Source organism: Heliangelus exortis, chromosome 1 (genome assembly GCF_036169615.1).
Source record: "Heliangelus exortis chromosome 1, bHelExo1.hap1, whole genome shotgun sequence".
Classification (NCBI taxonomy): Eukaryota; Metazoa; Chordata; class Aves; order Apodiformes; family Trochilidae; genus Heliangelus; species Heliangelus exortis.
Genome location: NC_092422.1, coordinates 6,413,002 through 6,429,158, shown reverse-complemented (window position 1 = coordinate 6,429,158; position 16,157 = coordinate 6,413,002). Strand labels below are relative to the sequence as shown.

Below are 16,157 nucleotides of genomic sequence, written 5' to 3'. Positions count from 1 at the left end.
TAATGTTACCACTTACATACCCAAACTGTTGAAATTCAAGGGTGAATCAAATGCAAAATGCTAAGGGTTGGAGCTTTGGTCCATATTGGAAAATAATGTGCTTTTACCAATAAAAAAATAAAAATAAAAAGTTAAAATTGTGATATAGCAGAGGTTAGGACCGAATAAATTCATGTTACGTTTTCCACCCTAATTTTTCATATCACAGGACCGACTAGTTCATAATCCTTACTCAGATTTAATGTAGAGCTCTTACTGAGATAAAAGTTAAGTAAAAAAAAATAGGCTTCAGGACATACCTTCTAGGAGGATTTAAGCTGCTAAGTATAATCCTGAGAAATTATAAAATGGTCTCATGGAAAGGAACAAAATGCAGTGATGTGTTACAGCAGAGGCACCTGTTGAGATGAGAGCAGAGGATGAAGCTGCAGTTATTCAATAAAATGACAGAGTTTGACATTCAGCACTTTTTCTTCAGTAAATCTGTACTGTAAGCATCAAACTTCAGTGGGAGCTGGTTGTCCACCTGCTTGCTGGTTTTGAGATATCGTAGGAGCCTTTGGACCTTCAGATCATTGTTCACTGCTGCTGTCTCTCTCACAAGGTGCTCTCTGCAGGCTTTTTGCACGGTCTCCTGAATTTTCTCTTGATTATGTTGCAGAGCTTTACTCCTCTCCACAGCCAGGTTCAGTAGTTGCTCTTTCTCCTTATTGGTCCTCTCCAGCTTGTCCTGAGCCCTCCGATGCTTTTCTGCAAACTCAGCCTGTGCAATAGTTTGTTGGTGCTTTTCCAGTAGGTATTGCAGCTGGTTTTTAGTCAATCAGCTTTCCAGGCATGGGCACTTGCTTGCTGGCTCTGAGCTTCTAGCATCTCCTTTTCTTGTTCCTGGGATCCGTGACTCATGTTTCTTCTCCAAGGAGTCCAACTGCTGTGAGACCTTTCTGGTCAAGGCAGTGACCTGGAGCACTTCAGCTTCCTTCTCCCTCTCAGTCTGGTTGAGTGTCTCATTCTCCTCCAGGTGCTTATTCTCCTCCCACAGCTGCATTTGCTGTTTACTGTGTTCATCCTTGACCGGGATCATTTTTTCGTGGTTGTTGGCCAGATCTATGAAGTGCCCCTCCAAATGCTGAACTTACTGGGTTTGGGTTTTCATTTTTGCTGCATCCTCTCTCCTCATCTCATCCTCCTCTCCAGCTCCATGTTGAGCTGCTCTGGGCCTCTGCAGCTTTTGTGTCCAGTGCCTGCTTTTTTCTTTGGTATACAATTAGGTGATGCTGCTGTTCCAGGCATGAGTGTAGCAGAGCTTTCTCATGCTTCTTTTTGGGACTCTGTACAGAGTTCTTCCAGACCTTTTGTTAGATCTTCCATGTCTTTGCCTGTCTCTGGGTCACTTGTGAAATAAGCCATCTCTGCCTCTCTCTCATCCTGAGCCTTGGCACACCTGTCTCACACAAACATGAGACAAAATGTTACAGTGACCTTGTCTCTTAGTGACACTCAGCATATTTAAATGGTACTCAATGGCTGGGTGACCAACAACACTGCTATAAGCTGGTGGAGTTCCTCTGGAAGTCCAGAGGATATAAAAGCAAAGGACACAGGCTTAGTATTTATGCAGGTCTGTTCATTTGCTGATTACTAGCTTTGCTAATTATTCCTTCTCAAATCACTGTTTTTGTATCTACAAGAAGCACTATTATATTTAGGCAAAAAGCTTGCCAGAGAAAGCTGTAAATAACTCCCTAAGCAATCCTTTTCCTCTGTCTTTATTTTCTCCTACAGGTTTAGTATTATAAACGCAAGTAAAACATGAAGAGTTATATCAAATTTCTAATTGGTCTATAAGATTTTAATAGTATATTGCTCATTAAAAATCAGGGAGTAGCCTTATCCTGTGCTTAAAGATTTATGAATAAAAGATTTATATAATGCTAATAATTGCTGAATGCCTTGTGATACAAAGTCTTGGTGCCTGGAGAAAGGGTTCATCATTTGAGTTTCTGACACTGATTTGCTGCATTATTTTTGGCATGTAATTTCAAAAGTCTGGTATCTTAAGTGAAAATAAGGGAAATGTTTATATTTACATTAGCACCAGGGCCTAACCATCTGGCATGCTAGCCAGACCTATGAAAACCCAGCCTAAAACTAATCTGTGAGTTTTTAATTTTGAAGCAGACCTGGAACTATATAGCATATGAATCAGTGTGCTGATAAATCAGGTTTTGTGAGTTCCTGGGCTTCAGCTGAAGGTGAAGATCGATCATGGGAAGGAGCCAGCATAAAGAAAGGATGAAAAATAATGTAAAGCCAAAATGAATTGACACTTGTGAAGCACAGACAGTTCCAGAGCTGCATTGCAGTGACCATTGATAGAGACACTACCTGTCTGCCATCCTGGCCTCCCCTACTGCTGTTGTTACCTTGGATCTGGCCAAAACATTTGGAATAATGGAGGAGAGGGGGGAGGACTAAAAGGTTTAGGCCATCCAGTATGGAAACACAATGAAGAGCATGGTTTAAGAGGAGAAAATGTTTTCTTACCAGGTGTTTTCTTTCCCCTGACTGTTGCTTTGTTGCCACTCCTGCTGTGGTGTTTCTGTCTCCCTGGAGATAAGGGGCTGAATCCAGTCACCCCGGAGCTGATGCCTTTATCCAGGCTGGTTGGAACAGTGGCTGAAAGAGCTGGAGTTTTTTTTTTGGCAAACAAATGCTACTGACACTCTCAAAAGCACCCCAGATTCACAGGAGGATTCCCACAAGCCTGAACTCTGACTCTGCTTCTGCCCTGCCAGTGGCAGAGCAGATCACAAGGGCTGGCTCCAACCACCCCAAACATGCTGAAGGGCCACAGATGCAGCTCTTACCCTAAACAACTTGGAACTTCATTCAGCAGCTAATGAAACATTTGGTAAATAGGATTGGGAAGCAAAGAAAAAAACCTGCAGCCGGAAGGAAAAAGTTCAGGTGCCACTGGAAAAGGATAAAAAGCAGAGGAGGAAGTGATGTGGGCAAACTTTTAAAGTTTTGGTTATGGATGACTAAAACCTTTCCTATGTCAAGGAAAGAAACAAGTTTATTGAAATATTTTGTCCTAATCAACTTCATAAACTTGTATTTCTCTGTCAGCATGTTATGGATCTGAAACATACTCCTCTAGTTAGGAATCACTATGAATTTGGTAGAAAGCTGTATTTATTGTGTGAATCACATTCAGAGGACTGTAAAAAAAATCTTTCTTAAAAAGTAAATTTTGTATGACTTCAATTAGGTATTTTCATTACAGAATTCCTGCTGGCTTACATGATGAGATGTAGCCATTATCTTCAACCACCTTTAATAAATCAACATAATATACTTTAGCAAGAGGTGAAATTGTAGTGTTTCTAGTCTATTATTAAATCCTTCTGCATGAATAAGCTAATCAAAATACTTCTTTCACTGATAAAGCAGCTTGTTTTGTAATCTTCCCTTGTGAAGTTCATCTCTTATTGTGTAAGACAATAGTGTAAACTCAGATAAGCACAGGTGCTAAAGCTCTGTTGAAGATCTTTAAAGATCTATAGATCTTTATGCAGATTCCATGGCTGACAAACAGCAATAACTTTAAAATACCTTTCCAAAGACACTGCTGTGACTGCCTCTGCAAACCTCCTCTAAATTTGGAAGTATGAGGAAGACTCACTGTAGTATGTGTTGAAAACTATCCTTGTCAATGTTTACTTCTCAGTCTCAATTTTCTGCACATGCTGAGGAGATTAAAATCTGGAGAGGAGCACTGAACTTTTTGCACAAAAGGGCCTGTTTTTCTTACTTGGCTTAGTTTCTTGAATAATCTAGGTAAGTACATAATACTGCTCTGTCATTAGGTAATCACACTAATTAGCTACAAGTGCAGTGCACAAGTAATTCTTAGTTCATGCTTAGGTACCTTTTTAATTTAAACTGAGAGATTTGATCTATCTTTAGTATAGAGGTCAGCAGTGTCTTTTGAGAGAGTGACAAAATTCTGTGCCTGTCTCTGGGGTGGTTCAAGAACAGTGAAACAGAAGATGTTCTACTTAACCAAAAGGCGAGATTGAAGCCATCACAAACCAAGCATTTAATTTTTATGACAGTCTAAGTTTTACTATCAAAGTTTCGTACAGTATAGAACACAGCAGATTACTTGACACTTGTCTGCAAATCTAGAGCCTCGAGGCTCCATCCCTAGGGTGTAAGTCCCAAAGTTCTTTTTATATAACAATGCCTTTGAGCTTCACAGGAAACACAACAGCAACAACTTCAGTCTTGTGAAATTGTAGGTCATGCTCACAGCCACCTACATTTTCAGGTGCAAATGAATTCATACAGTGAATGCAAATAAACCAGGTGCCTTGTCACTTTTCCAGAACTACCACCTTTTCAGGAGTGGCTGTTTAAGAATCCTGAAGCAAAGCAGCTGCTGTGCCACTGAAGTAAAAACACATTGTTCCGAAGTGTCGTCTGCACATTGTTCCCCAGTCATACAGGAGCGGTGTTGTGTGTGTATCTGGCAAAGTGGAACCTGTAGCAGTTATCCCTCTCATTCACAACACCTGAAGCAGTAAGATATCAAGACTGACAAATACTTTTGGCATTTGTAAACTCCACAGACTCCCTGGTTGATGAGAGAGAAAGTGGATTCCCCAGCAGTTCGAATAGCACCTCTTCCTTTTTCCATACATAGCGTGCAATAAACAACCAAGTATTAACTGGTGAGGCTGCACCTCAAACACTGTTCATTTTTGGTCCCTCCATTACAAGAAAGACATTGAGGTGCTGGAGAGAGTTCAGAGAATGCAACAAAGCTGGTGCAGAGTCTAGAGCACAAGTCTTATGAGGAGCCTCTGAGGGAACAGTTGTTGGTGTAGATGTGGCTCTTAGGAACATGGTTTAGCACCGGACTGGGTAGAGTCAGGTTAACAGTTAGACTCAATGATCTTGAAGGTCTTTTCCAACCAGAATGATTCTGTCATTCTTTGAAGGAGCATTTAAATTCCCATAATTAAATTAAGCAACTGAGTTGGAGCTATGAAAAAAACACAACTTTTTTTCTTTATCTAAATGAGGTGGGAGATTTCAGCAGCTCTTAGGCCTACTCAGTTGGAGGAAAGAAATGTGCATTTATATTAAGAAATGTTTTCTGTCTGCATTTTGTTATATTCCATGCTGAATTGCTAACATAAAACACTGGGTTTTAATAAACATGGAATTCCTATTTAGCTTTATTAGGCTGCTTTTATTAAAAATATAAAAGTAATACATCTTATATTTTATGCATTTATCTTTTTTTTTTAGCATGCATTTCTACAAACTACACATTCCAGACATTTCCTATACTGCAAGGCTATCTAAACCACAACCACCATAGTCCCAGCATTCTCCTAACGGTGGCGCTGAAGCACAGATAAATTACTTTAGCAAAAAAAACTACCTAATACAGGTACAGCCGAGTACTCTTTACAGAATAAATAAACAACGTACTTGTCATCACTAAGACTTGCAGGGTGAGATCCTTTAGAGTAGCATTTGCATAAAAAAAAAGGTTTCACCTCTACATCTTCAGCATTTAAGTTTAAGGATTGTCCACTTGCAAGATGATGTATGCATAATTTTTTATAACCCTGATTTTTTTTAACTTTTCTGCACCTTGCAGAATGAGACATCAACAGTACCATTTCATGTAATGCTTCTTTCTCTACAGAAGCAACTTTCATAGACTAGAAATGTCCAACTACAAATAATGCAACTTTAAAAATCATAAAAAGAAATTCTTCATGCTCATATTCCTCCCTAGAGAGATCTGACATGGCATAATGAGGATACAGACACATCCTAATGAGCACAAACAAAATGCAACCTGTTACTACCTTATTAATAACACTTCATGAATCATCCTAGAAGAGTACAGAAAGAATTCAATTGCTTCTATTTTTTTTGCTGGTAAATTGGATTATTTAAGGGAGCAGCAACACTTCAGTCAGGCAACACAAGCATTCAGGTACCACAGCTACCTCAACTACTAAATTCTGTAAGAGCCTTCTTTCTTGAAATAGTTTTCTGTGAATAAGAAATTAAAGAGTCCCTTAATGTTACATTAAAATTTGCTGACAGAAGTTTAATTTGAAATACTGAGTGACATTGGACAGCACAAAACCAGAACAATAGCAGAGCAGAGACTCTCAAAAAAGCCACTGTGTTCCTCTTCCAAGTTTTACCCCTGCAGCTTTAAATTTCATTCCCAAGGTTTAAAAGGTTATTTTAAACACTGGCCATTCAAAAGCCACCTCATTTTGTCAATTTTGCAACCAGCAGCATCCTGAGAGGTAGTGTATCTTCTATCCATGTGTTTGGTGACTTCATCATCTTCTCCCAAAGGGCAGTTTCATCTGAAGTAGAATCCATCCAGTCTACTGTAGTTCCATAACTTTTGCCTAAAAAAGCCATCAGGTTTTAAGAGAAACATTACTTAATATGCTGCAGAATTAAGAGAAGACAATCAAATTTGCCTCTCTTCTAAAACACTTTCACCTCCATGGGTAGCTGACCTAGTACTTTGAAGATCCAGTTCTAAATTTTTACACTTGAACAATTCTGTCAAATAAAATTAATTACAGTTTTAGATGGAATCTTTGTCCTCTTTCTCCAGGCTTCTTTTCCTTGTTATCCTTACTCTTTTTGTCACAGTCCCAAGGAGAAAGATGTATGGGCAAGTAAGATCTGCAGGGGTCTAAGAATAAACCAGGACACTGATTTTGTACTGAAATACAGCCTGGGTTACTCTAAAATTCAAATTGAAATTTACTATCTGAACTTGTATTTTAGGTTATTCTGGTGAACCATGTGAGAAGTTGATTTGGGAAGAGTATTTTTTTCTTGTACTTGTTTGAAAAGACTCCAAACACATCATTCCTTCAGACCAGAGAGGACGGTGCAAGGGGCAAACGTAATAATTGAAAAAACATAAAATTCTTCTATCTATACATCTTATATTGCCCTTATGTTACAAATTTGTATGCATCTGTAAGTTTTTCCATCCAGCACCTTCAAATCTGATCATGCAGTCCTGATCTACCCTTTTGTCTTCCTCCAATACTGTTTTTACATGACATAGAAACTCACACATGCAAAAACTAGGGAAGACATTGTTCAAGATTATGGGTGCAGGAACAGCCCCTGAACTGAGGGCCCCTCTGTTGAAGGAGAATTGGAACTGCTTGAACAATTCCAGTGCAGAGCCACAAAGATGACTGAGGGAGTGAAACATCTGCCTTATGAGGAAAGGCTGAGGGAGCTGTGTCTCTACAGCTTGGAGGAGACTGAGAGGCAACCTCATTAATGTTTACAAATACATAAAGGGTGAGTGTCAGAAGGATGGAGCCAGGCTATTCTCACCAATGACCAGTGATAGGATAAGGGGTAATGGGTGCAAGTTGGAGCACAGGAGGTTCTGTGTAAACATGAGAAAAACCTTTTTCACTGTGAAGGTGACAGAAAAATGGAACAGGCTGCTCAGTGAGGTTGTGGGGTCTTCTTCTCTGGAGACATTGAAAACCCACCTGGACACATTCCTGTGTGACCTACACTAGGTGGTCCTGCTCTGGCAGGGGGGTTGGACTTTTTGATGGCCCCTTCCTTCTCATGGTCCCTTCCAACCCCTAACATTCTGTGTGATTCATAGTTTTGTACTTCAAGCAGTAGCAGTTACAATGTATGGACAGATAAAAATTTTTTTAAAAAATTTCTCCTTACTTGTCAGTCATCCTAAACCTCAAAACACTAATATTATTTCTATTTCAGGATCTGTGCTGAAGAATAGGTTAAGTTATTGAATTATTTTTTTAATTAAAAAACTGAAAGGCTGTTCAGTGATCTTTGCAAAAATAGAAGAAATTGAAAGGAAGAAGAAAAAAGCTGAAGTCTGTATTTTGTAATCTGAGGATTAATCATCCAGTACCTGTTCCAAGGCCTATCCTGAGACCTCCCAGAAAGTGGTTGGCTAGTTTGTTGTGATCCCAGACTGTGAGTTCTATGCAAGCTTCTTTTAAATCTTCTGGTCTAAAGCCATCATAGACCATGGTGTGATTGAATACTGGGTTTGTAGTTTTTGATACTGTTCTTGTTTTCTGGCGACTTTTTCTGCTAGTATCTGGAAGAATGGTGCTTCAGAAATAAAAAGCATGGTCAGTTTGCACTTGATCATCACAACCTGCATGAAGCATACTGCATAGACAAAAACTACTTATTAACAGTGACCTTTGGGTGAAATGTGACTGAAAGATGCTTTAGCATCACAGATATGAAGTCAAAGGCCATATTCTCAGTCCCTTTCAAGAAATATTGGCAGCATGTATCCACCCTCATGTTTCAGAGGATGGAAGGCAAAATCAGGTGGAAAAGCAGCACCAGTGAGCTTATTTGCTGTATTATCACTAATGACACTGAATCCTTTTTATTGTTGCCAGAAATTTCTCAACCATCTTTTTGTTCTTGTCTCTTAACATTTTTAGCGTGTATGTGGAAAGGAAGGAGGAAGAAATACAACTATGCTTCTAACTTCTGTCTCCTCCCACAGTTTGTGAAGCTAAACCATACTCTTGCACAGCTTGTTTAAATGTCAATAAAAGCAGGCACAATTTTGTAACTGAATAACAGACAAAATGAAATAGTGGTAATTCAGAAAGTTCTCCAAGTAAGTTTTAGTGGGTGATATACTCTTAGCATCTTGAAGTTGTAAGCACTGCAGGACAATTTCCGTTACAATAAAGGAGAATTGGAAAGGAATTATGCATTTTTTCCTTTGAATGTAGAAAAATGAAGATAACATTAGAAAGCACAACAGTACCATTATTAGGCTATCACATCTGTGACTTCAACCACAGTTCTTACCACTTAATAAAAGAATTGATCCTATTGCCCCTTAGAAGAGGAAGGTTATGGCATTCCTTCACCCAGATGTGGACCTCACCAGTGGACTGTGTCTTCTTTCCTGTAAAAGTAAGACAAAACATCTAATTAATCCCTGTAGAGACCTTTTGAAAGTAATTTCTATGATGCAGGAGTTCCTGCCCATTTGTAGAAGTGATATTCAGACTACACTCATTCTCTCACATTCCTCTCTGTACCCCTTACACTGAAATCTTCAGCCCATCGAAGTACAGCCAGATCACATCATGTCTGTATTCCTACTTTTCTCCTGTTACAACTAAACAAGTCCATGCTACTGGTCTCCTCTTTCCAAGCCTCCTAGATAAAGAGATCAACTTGTCTTCAGTCTATGTGATGTTAGCATTTATTGCCTCTTGTACTTTCAAATAAGCTAATTTGTGCTCTTAAAATATTTAATTATTATTGACTGACTGGTTGGATTAAAGATTTGACCTGGCTCCACTGTCAGATCAGCCAGTCATCAGTTGCAAGACAAGATTAAACCAAACAGAACATATTGTTGTAAATTACCACTTTCTAAATACTTATTGTTATTTTCTACTTCTATTACTTAAATTTAGTGGTTTGTCATTGTTTATTTCCCAAGTTGCAGCACCTGCCTCATTATTTATAATCTCTAAAATTATTAGTGAGAAAACAGAACTTTGGCATACATACAGACTGCATTACAAACCTAAGATTGTAACAATCTTGTAATTTCTGGTGTAGAAATTAAAAACATTAAATTAAAACATTAAAACAAAATAACAGAAAATGATCCTTGGTCCTAAGCTGAATTAATGACTAGGGTGACCTAATCCTTTAGAAAAAAAGTAATTCTACTTTTATGTTCAAAAAGATGTCTGAATTGCCTGAAAAACATTAAACAGGAGAACAAACCCCCCAGAGGTCTGACAAACCCAAAGAAGCAATGCATACCTCCAACAGGGTATGGGACATACTGCAGAGCTAGTTTCATCTGCCCTCTGTTTTCTAGGTCAAGAGTCATTGTTGAAGTCTGAAATGCAAGGAAAAAAAACATAAATCTCAAACCTTGCAGTTCATGCACAGAGTTTACCAGGCAAAGTTTTTCACTGGAACAAGCTTGGCTCTACATGAGGCAATGTTTTTGATTGCCATTTCCTTATCAGTTAGGATTCCATCATTTTACAGGATTTAGAAATTTTAGGTCAAGTTTAACCACTTTATAGTTCCTCAGATAGGTGCTCTTCCACTAGAGTTGAAAACAAGACGCAGGAGAAGCCAAAAGGGTTAAGAGCCCATCTTTTCCATTTGTGTGCATATATTTAGAATTTGAATATATACTCTTTCAAATCAGAAAACTTACTCTGTGCAACAGAAAGTGTACTTTAATAAACCCATTTTTGTAGGAAGGTTTTGATCTAAAAATCAGCCTCCATAGGAGTTATCTTGCAAAAAGGCACAAGGATATGTTATTTCTTCAAAAAGAGTCATGGACCATTTGTAGATGAAGCACAGCACCTGCTAACATTTGGTTACATTTATCTACCTAGAGTAGTTTTAAAATAATTTGAATTAAACTGATCTAAAGAACACTATGGCATTGCTATTCTGTTATATAAATTATAAAACTTTGGATTAAGTTAATTTTGAAAATGAACTAATGAAGTAAATTAAAGGAATAATAAAATAAAAAATATAATGATAAATAAATTAAACAAAAGCAAGCAAACAAACAAAAAAACAAACCAAAACAAAAGAAACTAGAACAAGCTTAGCTGAAAGTTTATGTTTTGTCTGAAATCCATGAAGAAACAAGAGGCATACAGATGGAAGTCATCATTACATGTGATATTAAAACATTGCTACACTTGCTCCATATTCTCAGTAGGTTTACTTCATATTCAGGGAGCAAGTGTCTTCAGCTGCCTGGTGCAGGGACATGACAAAAGTGAAAAATATCTTGAAATTCCTACTGCTGAGACTATGAGAAAGGTTTTCCTAATATAATACCTAGCTACTTACTAGATTAAACTAAATCTCAGAACTGAATGCTCCATTTACCAGTAAAGAGGTTTTTATTATTATAAGCAACAAAACCCACAGAACACACAAAATCAGTCCTAAATAAATAAATTACTTGGATTTGCACTTACACAGTGGAAAATGGAAACCATCTAACCCATCCATGGTAACATACCCTTGGCTTGAGTGGATACCAGTTGATCTGCTTGTTGGATCTATCATTCCAGTCCCAGGTTCCTAAATCCAGCTCCACTTCACCAAGGAAGCTATTCCTCCCAAAGGTATCATTGTGCCAGACAGAGATATTAAGACTTTGGGTCTTTAAGACAGCCTTCTCAATTTTATACTGCCAGGAAGAAGAAATGAGAAAAAAGGTTAAAACAAACTAGATTTTCATCAGTGCTGTGTCTGAATATGTGTCTGTGTTTATACATCCATAACTGCTCACTTCTTCATTTCAGAACAAAACTCCCTTCATATTTTACTTTTTTCCAAGCATCTTAAGTTTATAATTAGATTGCATTTGTTTGAAAAAAAATACACAACATCCAGTGTTCTCAATGCTGTATCCAGCAGAATTAACCTGCCAGTGGAAGGACATGGTACTTCTAATGAGTGATCCATCTCATCTGTACACAGATGTCTCTTTTGAAAGCATCTGGACTTGTAACTAGAAGTTAAGGTTCCTCATACTTCATGCATGGAGCATTTAATGTCTAGTAATAGTCTGATAAATACCCGCAGTATTTCATTATAGACTGGATTAAAAGTTTTCTTTTTCACAGAGGTCTTCCGTTTGCCCATCTTGTATTTCTCTGGAAGCAGGTAGGACTTCACATACCTAAAATTTAAACAGGCTGGTTAGAAGAGCAAGGAAACACTTCCAACTTCCCCTTCCAAAATGCACAAGTATTTGCTTATAAAATAGAAGAAATCTACTTAACTAACCATTAGTTTGTTCATCTTGTAACATGTAAGAAATGGAACAGCAGTGGTGAAGTATAATAATAGTTCCCAAAGAGGGACATTAACCTCTTCCTATCAGAGAGAAATGTCTCCTCAACACAAATACCAAATATTTAATTACAGAATGGCTAGAGATCATATTTATAGAATTTAATCCTACTGAAGACTTATCAAAGCAGGATTTACTGTCTGGAGAGTCAATGGAGTTAAATCCAGTTGTCAGCCACTCACAAGTGGTGTCTCCCAGAGCTCAGTACTGGGACCACTCCCGTTTAACATCTTCATCAATAATCCAGACAAGGAGATAGAGTATACAAAGTGACCCTAAGTAAATTTGCAGATGAGGTGCTGCAGGCTTGGGGAAGAGTGGCTGGAGAGCAGCTCAGCAGAGAGGGACCTGGGGATGCTGACTGACAGCCAGCTGGACATAAGTCAGCAGCATGCCCAGCTGGCCAAGGCAGACAATGGCATCCTGGCCTGTATCAGGAACAGTGTGGCCAGCAGGACCAGGAAGGTGATCTTACCCCTGTACTCACACCTTGAGTACTGTGTTCAGTTTTGGGCCTCTTATTACAGAAAGGATATTTTGCTACTAGAGCATGTCCAATGCAGGGCAACAAAGCTGACGAAGGGTTTGAAGCACAAGTATTATGAGGAGCCACTGAAGGAGGCTCCAGGTTGTTTAGCCTGGAGGAGGCTGAGGGGAGAGTTTATTGCCCTCTACAATTACATTAAAAGAGGTTGCAAAGAGGTAGCAATTGGTCTGTTCTATGAAGTTGAACAAGGGGTAATGGGTTTGAGTTGCACCAGGAGAGGTTTAGGTTGGATGTCAAGAAGAATTTATCAGACACTGGAAGAAGCTGCCCAGGGCAGTGGTGGAGTCACCATCCCTGGTATTTAAGAGCCTACAGACATAGTACTTAGGCATATGGCTTAGTTAAGGGTTTGTCAGTGTTAGGTTAATGGTTAGATTTGATTACCTTGAAGGTCTTTTCCAGCAAAGGTAACTGTGATTCTATGAATTTAAAAAGTGAATGTCATATTCCTAAAAGCTTGAGCTTCCCATGTTACTATATGTACCAATTTATTGTGGCAATTGAACTTCAGAGTGGCAAACCACATAAAGCATGTTATAACCTATTAATTTATTTATTGGATTGTCCACTCCAACAGGTTATAGAGATTGAAAAAAAATCAGTTTTCATTTACACTTTAAATCTTCCATTATGAAATAAATACATTCTCTGTACTTACGGGTCTGAACGCTGTCGTTTAACATCTGCCACTGCCAAGTCTTTACACTGGCAAATAAAAATGTGGAGCTCGTTCAGCTGTTCTACATAATCAATAGCAAACTGAATGTTCCCTTTCACATCAACATTGCCAAAGTCTGCACTACAGATGCTCATTAGACTTCCGCTCACCTGTATCATACAAGAGGAGAAAAAATTTCCAGGCATTGCTTTTCATCAGATGCTTCAAGATTAGGGTAGAAATTGTACTCAGAATTCAGATAGTAAAGAAATCAGCTGTGTATCTTTTGATGTAATAACAAAATGTAATGGACACTACAACACAAGCTTCTCAGCAAGCAGATTAACAAAATAAATCCAGGCATTAGGCTGTGTTTTCCACAAAAAAAAAAAAAAAAAAAAAAAAAAAAAAAAAAAAAAAAAAGAAAAATAATCAAACCACAATAAAACCTGAATGTGTTTATTTCATTGAGATAGAACAGATAAAATTATATGATGCAGTAGATCTAGCTATTGACTGTGATTAGATCCTTGAAATATTACTTGTATCTCCATTCAGGTGATATTCCTTGCAGAAAGCAGAGCATTAGAGGCTAGAACAATGGGCCTTAGGAAAATACCAAGAAAAAAATTAGTAATAAATTCTATGTGGCTGAAATAAAACACCAAAAATTAAACATTACATATGTAGAAAGAGAAGGATCACTTTCAACTAGTTCAGTGTTTCTAGACCATATTACACAGTAGAGTCCTGAACAGGCTCCGATATATTATGAGAAAAGAAAAAAGAAATATACCAATTTTATTTTGGCTTAGGCTATTCTATGTGAGGGTTCACACATAACAGAGAGAGAAGGAAGGAGACAGAGATGCCAAGGGAAGAAAGGAATAAAAAGGCAGCCAACACAATACTGAAGACATTAGCAAAAGCAAAGTGCCATTAAAAACAGGCTTTGGTTTACATACAGAGGATAAGGAGGCCATGCCAGAAGAGCTGCTAAGATTGGTTAGAGAGCTGGGACTCTTCTTGATTCTGCCAAGGGAATAACTGCTTTCTGATGCTGTGTCTGTCTCTCTGTCATCACTCTACAAAAACATCACAGAAAGAAAGTCTGTGTAGATTTTTCAGTCACAATGAACATTCAAAAAAAAAATTCGACTTTAATGCAGATTGAGACTCAGTGAAAACTTGAATTTGAATTCCCCTGTTTAGTGCAATGTGAGTAACTAATGTTCCTTGGACTAGGTCATGCACTTGGGAAAAAAAAAGGGTTGAAGGGAATTTTCTGATGGGAAGCCTACGCTGAAAATTTTTTTAAGCAGTAATGCAACCAGGTTTGAACTTCTGTTTTAAATCTCAAAAAGCAATGAAAAAGTACAAAGTTAACTTTACTGGGACAATTAAATTCAGCTTCTCTACTTCACTATCTCCTATACAAACTTATGCAAATGATGATGGTCAGGTTTGTTACCAGTCCCTTTCTGTTGTATAGCAAATACCCTCCTCTATCTTGGAGGCAGTCAGCTAGAGCAGCACTGGATGCAGTGAAAACGGCTTTTGTAAAAAAACAGAATCTGTGGTGTTATCCAAGTTCAACAATTACAAAGTATTTCCTATTCTCCAGAGCTTCTTGCCCCCTGTATCCAATCCCTCTATCCTTTTTTGGGCATTTTGGTAGAAGGTTTATGCTTGGTCTAAACACAGTCTTCTATTCCTCTCTTTACTGTGTCTGGGGAGTCACAGACCAAGGAGTTCAAACTTCAGTGCTATTTTAAGAGATTTGAATACAGCCTCAGAGCTTATTCCAAGGCCCACCCCATGATGATGATGATGATGACTTGGAGAATGGCAGTATGTTGTTGGAAATTCTGAAATGTCACCTACACAGAATTAACTACCTGGTACCTAAACTTCCATCCCTAAGCAGAATGTCAAGCTAATGCCTCTCTGAGAAGAGATGGTGACTTTCTTATGGTCTTACATACTCATTTTAGATTTTATGCTCTGAAGAAAATAATTATGTGCATATACATGTTCTAAAGAGGAAAAAAACCAAACAAAAAAACCCAAACCAAAACAAAACCTGTTAGTTAGTAAGGACAGAGATTACCTTCAGGAATAACAGGAAGCATTCACTATGCTTCAGAGTCACAGTTCTTCAATATCCTATATAAAATATATAGCTCTGTATATTGTGCTGTAAAGTAAGAATAAACCTGGATTGAAGCTTCAGAAAGGTTAAGCCACAGGACATTTGGGATCATTTCCTGATTATTAGTCCACAAGCTCAATTCTGTGCCATAGTCCAATTGTAAACTGACTTGGCAGACCCTGAGGAGGACTGTTTGACAAATGTAAAGTGACAGTAATCAAAAGTCTTAGTTAAAAATATGACAGAGATGGAACTTGCCTTTTCCTGTAGGAATGATGGTACTGACTTGCTCATTCCTTTGAGCTTTTCAGGATTGGAGAACAGCTTATCAGGCTTTGAAGGCACTGTGGAAACTGAAGAGCAGCAATTCAAAATATTTCAAAACTAAATTGTACATCAAAACAGCAAGATTCCACAAAAAAACAGGACATGTTTAGAAACAAACATCTTATGAAACACATGCACATGCACAACCAGTTTACAACTTCGATGCAAGTCCCCCAAGGACTCAGAGAATCTATCATTAGGAAGGAAAATCTACATTGATATCTCCTATAACATTGACCATAAATAATATTTTAGTAAATTAAGCATTTTTTAGTCCTGAACAAGAAAGTTTCAAGTATTCCTAGTTAATTATGAGACACATACTTCATTAATGATGCACTTTTTAGCAGCCTCTCTCTTCAATTTTTGTATACCTCTACTGCAGTTCACTTCTATGCTTTTTCACTGCACAAAGCTTAATTGCACGAGCTAGCCTTGCAAAAATCCAATTTGCAGTAAGCCCCCAATACTTGGAATTGGACCAGATGACCTTTGGGTCCCC

At 38.1% G+C, this 16,157-nt stretch overlaps 2 protein-coding genes across 6 annotated transcripts in view; both read right to left on the bottom strand.

Annotated features, from left to right (window-relative positions):
- Nucleotides 1-300: 300 nt before the first annotated feature.
- Nucleotides 301-4,702, bottom strand: CCDC89 (coiled-coil domain containing 89). The gene is given in 9 exon segments (XM_071734370.1): nt 301-475; nt 478-837; nt 840-891; nt 893-1,183; nt 1,186-1,265; nt 1,268-1,331; nt 1,333-1,441; nt 2,545-2,607; nt 4,611-4,702. Coding segments are annotated over 9 exon segments (1,155 nt in total). The 3' UTR covers nt 301-431.
- Nucleotides 4,703-5,239: 537 nt separating this feature from the next.
- Nucleotides 5,240-16,157, bottom strand: part of SYTL2 (synaptotagmin like 2) — a 55,717-nt gene continuing 44,799 nt past the window's right edge. For 3 of the 5 annotated variants that reach the window (XM_071731708.1, XM_071731796.1, XM_071731966.1), the window contains exons 11-19: nt 15,587-15,681; nt 14,142-14,261; nt 13,177-13,346; nt 11,695-11,797; nt 11,132-11,302; nt 9,889-9,967; nt 8,911-9,010; nt 7,979-8,184; nt 5,240-6,455 (exon numbers count right to left, since the gene is read on the bottom strand). In XM_071731708.1, the coding sequence (XP_071587809.1) occupies nt 6,310-6,455; nt 7,979-8,184; nt 8,911-9,010; nt 9,889-9,967; nt 11,132-11,302; nt 11,695-11,797; nt 13,177-13,346; nt 14,142-14,261; nt 15,587-15,681 (1,190 nt within the window). In that variant the 3' untranslated portion in view covers nt 5,240-6,309. The remainder of the gene's footprint in view (nt 6,456-7,978; nt 8,185-8,910; nt 9,011-9,888; nt 9,968-11,131; nt 11,303-11,694; nt 11,798-13,176; nt 13,347-14,141; nt 14,262-15,586; nt 15,682-16,157) is intronic. The other 2 variants (XM_071731882.1, XM_071732058.1) reach the window with 1 other exon arrangement.